The 5854-nt window shown below is 30.9% G+C and overlaps 1 protein-coding gene across 1 annotated transcript; it reads right to left on the bottom strand.

Moving 5' to 3' along the window:
- Positions 1 to 3985: 3985 nt before the first annotated feature.
- On the bottom strand, positions 3986 to 5645 carry LOC119674390. Its single transcript, XM_038085527.1, has 6 exons — positions 5335 to 5645; positions 5152 to 5272; positions 4862 to 5094; positions 4517 to 4804; positions 4247 to 4382; positions 3986 to 4181 (listed from the first exon to the last, which is right to left on the bottom strand). The coding sequence occupies exons 2-6, from the start codon at positions 5190 to 5192 to the stop codon at positions 3986 to 3988; spliced, it is 894 nt and encodes a 297-aa protein (XP_037941455.1). The 5' UTR covers positions 5193 to 5272; positions 5335 to 5645.
- Between the last annotated feature and the right edge of the window lie 209 nt (positions 5646 to 5854).

Here is a 5854-nt window from a genome sequence, read left to right on the forward strand (position 1 = left end):
CAGGTGGAAAGGTTTTTTATGAGCAAGGATTTGAATAAGTGGATAAGAAATATGCATAGTTTCATTTTGCTAAATGTCTAAACTTATTTTATATTTTAAAATACTAAAAGTAAAGAGTGGAAAACAAAATTAAAATAAATAAAAATAAAGTAAAATAACTGCTAAATAGTTTATAACAAAAACCAAACCATGGGAAATGCTTTATTTTTAGAATAATTTTACGGTTTATATTGTACTTTGAAGCCAAACTGTTTTAATTTATTTATGCATTAGAGAATTTAATACTGACAACAAAAGTTTCAAAATTTCATGAGGTCAAGGATGTAAAATTTGTTTTAAATTCTGCAAATATAACGTTTAGTTGATAAATCTGCTGACTTATATTCCTAGCAACTTGTTTTCTCGTAAATAAGGTATATTTTAAAAGTTAGACCGATTCGAATAGCAAAGAAAGGCAAAGACAAAAATTTTTTTATTTAATTTTATTGAAATTTGACTGACCATACAACGCTGTTTCGAGTATTGCCAAGTACTCTTCATCCGTGGTCTTTGGAAATAATCGAATTTTATTTAATTAGTTTATAGTCCGTATATAATTTGTTTGGACTGCAAGTGCCAGGCTTAGAACTCGTCCCTGTCAAATTAGAAGCGATGACTAATCGTGTTTATCCACAAGAAGCCAAGGCTGCACAAACTTTCAATGCTCAAGTTTCTTTTCTTTGCTATTCGAATCGGTCTAACTTTTAAATAGTTTCTTTCGTCATAAAAAGACACGCCATTATCGGCAAGAAAAAATTTACCTTAAAAGATATATTTTGTTTATACAACCGAATGAAATAATAATACAATAATGAAAGTATCATTAGACATGGACCATGTACACCATTTACGCGACCGGAAGATTTGGCATATACTCATGACGCATGTCTACTTTGCTATACTTTTTCTACCCTTCAAATCGTACGTAAACTGAGATTAGTTATTATTAATGGTAAAACCTTGGTCCTTAGCACCAGATACGAGGTTACATCTTCTTCCATTCGTCAAGAAGCGTGGAGTTAAGGAGATGCAATCAATAACATACCTCGGAAGCTTTATAACATATATTTAACAGAGCACCGAAATACATCATCATAATCAATAAGGTTAGAGGTACTTTCGTTCATTCTAAAAATATATAAGTTTTGGACATTCATAAAAAACTCTCTAAAACTTTGCAAATTTATAAATATGCATTCCAGTCCAAAACTCAAGTCTTTATAAACCAACGTTTGCACAGGATTCTGCCCTTCTAGTAATCCCAGAGAATATGCAATATCGATTCGTGGGTTTAAACAAACCAAATTATAGCAAAAAAAAAAATATAAAATGCAAGCGTGTTGGATAGGGCACACTTTTCGAAAACCAAATATTAATAATACTTGATGGACTTTAGCATGAAACCTACAAGATTTTTAACGCCTCGGTGCACTAGCTAAGTTTGGAGGTTTAATTGTGAAACGTACATTAAAGATGGGTACAAATGACTACGCCATTTTGTAATTAGTAAGATTCTGAACGAATATATACAAGCTACCCAGGAGATACTTGAGTAAAAACTAGAAATTGTGATGAAAAAGAGTGCTGAAGTTGTGGTATTCTGTAGAAAAGCATACTAAAATCCAAATTGCACTCTCTCAAAACAAATGCAATATATATTCTATCAGGAAGATATGCTGGGCTTCAAAGTATACTTTTATTGAATCATCTGAATAACTTATTAGCTGAATTCAACGGAGCTTTTATAACAGTAGATCATCTAAATGGTCATACACATTATTCAGTAATAGTGATTTAGATACTAACTTTTGTTTGATCCAGCAAGGAAAAAGAAGACTGACTTTGATAAGTTTTCCCACACGCATGGAATGTGAGAACGTTCCTTCTTCTAAGGAGACTCTATGATTTACCTTAGAAAACAGAATAAAATTTTTTGTTATGAATAAATATTTGCTTAGCCATTTTAGTTTGAACTTTTTGATGCCTACTATGTTATAGGTTTTCACTTGTATTCTGCTATTGTAAAAAAATCATTATAGATATGTTTCTGGACACCTTTTAATGAGATCAGAGTTTGTTCTTCTGGGAACGAGAACTACTTTGCCTACATAGTTCATATCAATTTTGATTCTTTATATATCTCGGTACCCTTAAATACAAATCCATGATATTATGCACTGGTTACTCCAGTTATTTATGCACTGGGTTGGATAGCGTGAGAGTTGCGGCTCTACTGCTGCTCAAATTTTAGAGATTTGATGAAATGATTCAAAAATTTTAACACTGAACATAATTTTATAAAATTGTATATTCAAATAATTATTATTAATATGCAACATTTATTTACAGCTTAAAATAACTGAGAAGTGTTAAAATATACATTTATAGTATTTCTATTTTAAGAATTTTATCAGATAAACATTATGTGAATTATATCTAATACATCTCTGCTACTACAATTTCTTACTACTATTAATCACAATGTTTTCTAATGCAAACCAAGTAATTCAATTTAATTTCCACCATCACTTTAATCATTCTAGCTATATATTTTCCTAACCAACTTATATGAATTTATATTTAAGCTTAGTTTTCTTTATTGCCTTGAAACTCCATTAATATAAATGGAAAAAATCATACCTTCCCACACACCATAAGCAACTACTATAAGCCGCAAAATACCATATCCTTTCCTTAATGCCACAATTATCGAATTACTTTGCTGCCGCAGTCGTTGTCGAAGTCGAAGTCGAAGTCGAAGTCGAAGTAGGAGTGGAAGAGTTCCCTTAAGGTTACAACAACAACATTAATAACAACAACTTGTTGTGCCCCGCAGCTCTACAACATATTTAAACTGGAACGTAACTGAGTTGTTACATGAGGAAATACTTACTTGCAACAGAATATTAGAATTTATGTGTCCTCGAGGAGGCAATGAAAAGATATTTGATTAAATTGTTAATCCTTATAACAATGTTAAAAAAATAAATCTTTCTGCGGGTTTCATTCGAGAAATAAAGAAAGTAGAACGATTTATGGCAATAATAAGCAGTTTTACCAGTAAAATGTACTTGACTTTAAGATATCAATAAAAAAGGTAGAGCTCACTTTTGGAAGTACAGTAACACAAAGAGTTAACATGGTGTAAGACCTAGTGTAATATCAGCATTGGAATAGTCTAGGACTGAAAGCACAACAAAGCTGCATAAATAGATTATAACCACATCATGTATATTGCGGTATTATTATAATAGGTTATATTTACATGGTCGTGTAAAAGGTCTTTTCAACTGTATTGTGTGAAAAGTTGAAGCCAAATGCCAACCCAGACATTTACACTGTCACAAATTCTTGAAAAAGTCCACGAACATAACAACGACACTCACCACCGTTTTGTCGATTATAAAGTATCTTTTGATAGGCCCATAAGGGATCGCATTTACGCCGCATTGTCTGAGCTCCGCATCCCTGCAAAGTTAATACAACAGAATGCAGAATGACGTTGAGCAATACTCGCAGGTCCATCAAGGTAGGATCGAGTTTCTCCGAACCTTATGATACCGTGCGAGGCTTCAGACAAGGTGATCCTCAAATCAAATAAAAGTGATCATGCGCATAGCAGGCTTTACGCCGACGAAGGAAATTTCCTTCTGAGGAGAGTCTATTAGACTGACAGTCGTGAGCGTATACAGAGAGATATTCAAGGAGGAAAAAATATAATTAATTCCATTTCATTGAATGGAATTAATTATATCTAATGCAAAATAATTTAAAATAAGAGGATTTCAACTTCATACTCGTCTTGTTGAAACTTAATGAAAAATATATGTGCTAAAAATAATGAAATGTGTAAGAACCAAAAAATATATAAATAAATTAATATAATTTAAAAATAGGTATGTGTAATAAATTATTTATTCAAAAAAACTAATTTATAAATAAGTAATCAGTTAGAATGCTGACATCTAACCAATCTTGTATCTTCTGCGGGTACAATATCATCACTACTAAAAAAAACATTGTCTATAACTTCACTAATTTTTTTAAAAAGGCCTTTATAACCTCTCAAATTTTTGAATTCCATTTTAATATTATGTAGAACACCTGGTTTTGCACAATAGTCTGTAACTTTCTCGCAGAAACTGTAAAATGGTGAACATTAAACAATGTTATAATATAATATATCACCTAAAATTCTTAAACATACTTCATTTTCTTCTGCAAGACTGTTTCCATACGTTCAGCGATCTCTTCCATTGATGATTCTTTGAATGGTATATCGAAATGTTCACAAAATTCTTTAATGAAAACTGCACCATCCGCTGGTAACAGAGAAACATAACCTAGAAGAATATAATATAATTTTTTATATTTGTCTTTGATTAAAATATATAACATATATGTATTATATATATAGATAATATGTATGTATGAGCGTACACTTATACATTGAAATACCTCAGTCAATATATTGTACCTTTTTGTGTGCTATAAAATGTTACCAAATTTTCATCTATTTCATCTGTGTTAGTTTCTTCATATTCTAAATCATCGTCTTCATAACGTGGATCAATATCACCGCGACAAGCATTTACTAGTACAATTTTTTGCACATCCTTCAAACTTTCATTAGCGAGTAAGGGATTAAGGACCGTTTCTTTAATATTATAAGTATCAGTTTTGGTATAAATAATATCGCCCTCATCTCCATGTGACATAACCGTTACATATAATTGTTTTAAATTTTTAAATTCTAGCTTCTCGACTATATTTATTGGAAAATTTTAATAAAATAGATAGTTGCTAATCGGAAAGAATTTACCAGCATTCATTGTGCGTTTTACCTCCTCGGCGCTACCGTCTTTTAAAATTAATAGGGGAATTTTTTTTTTAATGTATGTGTTTTTCAGTCTCTCAATATCATTTATGCTAGCATCTCTCATCGTGAGATTATTAAAGCTAATGTGATTGAAGACAATTGCCAGTGCTGGATTTATATTGAAGATATAACAACCCATAGTGGAAGTAGTTTCAAAGTGTCCAATTTCACTATAGCTGAAATATTTTTAATTTTAATTATTTTAATTACATTGACCAATAAATATATCTTACATAAACCATTTATCACGCTTATCTAGTATATTAGCTGTCATCTGTTGCACTGAAACCCGAATTCCTAAATTATGCAATTCAGTCAAAAAACTTTCAAATGCGGTTGTACCTTCTAAATGACCTATATAAGATTGATGACATTATATTATGGTAAAGTGAAATTTTAGTAATTGAAAGACATACCTAATTTTCTGAATTTTCAGACCCTTTTCAGACTTTGAAAAGTATTCATAATGTTAAAAATGTCTGTTATTTTTCATTTTCTCCATCTTTATGGAGAATCTAATTTCTTGAATCTTGGCGGTGTTTGGTGCTGCTTGTCTATATAATTGCATGTATAAAGTGTGGCAGTAAATATTCTGTAGACTGTTCTTATGCAAATACTAAATGGTGCTCTTTGTCGTCCTCTACTATGGGTTACAGTATAGTATGACTGATTCACTGTTCCAAAATTCCAGTGTTTAGACGTACTTCAACGGTAATGCATTCTGCAGAAAATTCTAATCATATTAAATAGATTTAATATTCGAATAAATGTGGTTATGAATCTTTCTATTTGAATGTGGACTGATTTCAGAAAATTCTTGAAAAACCACCTTAAATGTATAACTCCTAAGCATTCACTGTAAGAACAGTATCCTTTTGAGAAAGCGCTATTCATTATTCAAGTAAAACGAATTTATCTGATATGTCAATAAACTTG

Source organism: Teleopsis dalmanni, chromosome 2, assembly GCF_002237135.1.
Source record: "Teleopsis dalmanni isolate 2A chromosome 2, ASM223713v2, whole genome shotgun sequence".
In the NCBI taxonomy this organism is placed as follows: domain Eukaryota; kingdom Metazoa; phylum Arthropoda; class Insecta; order Diptera; family Diopsidae; genus Teleopsis; species Teleopsis dalmanni.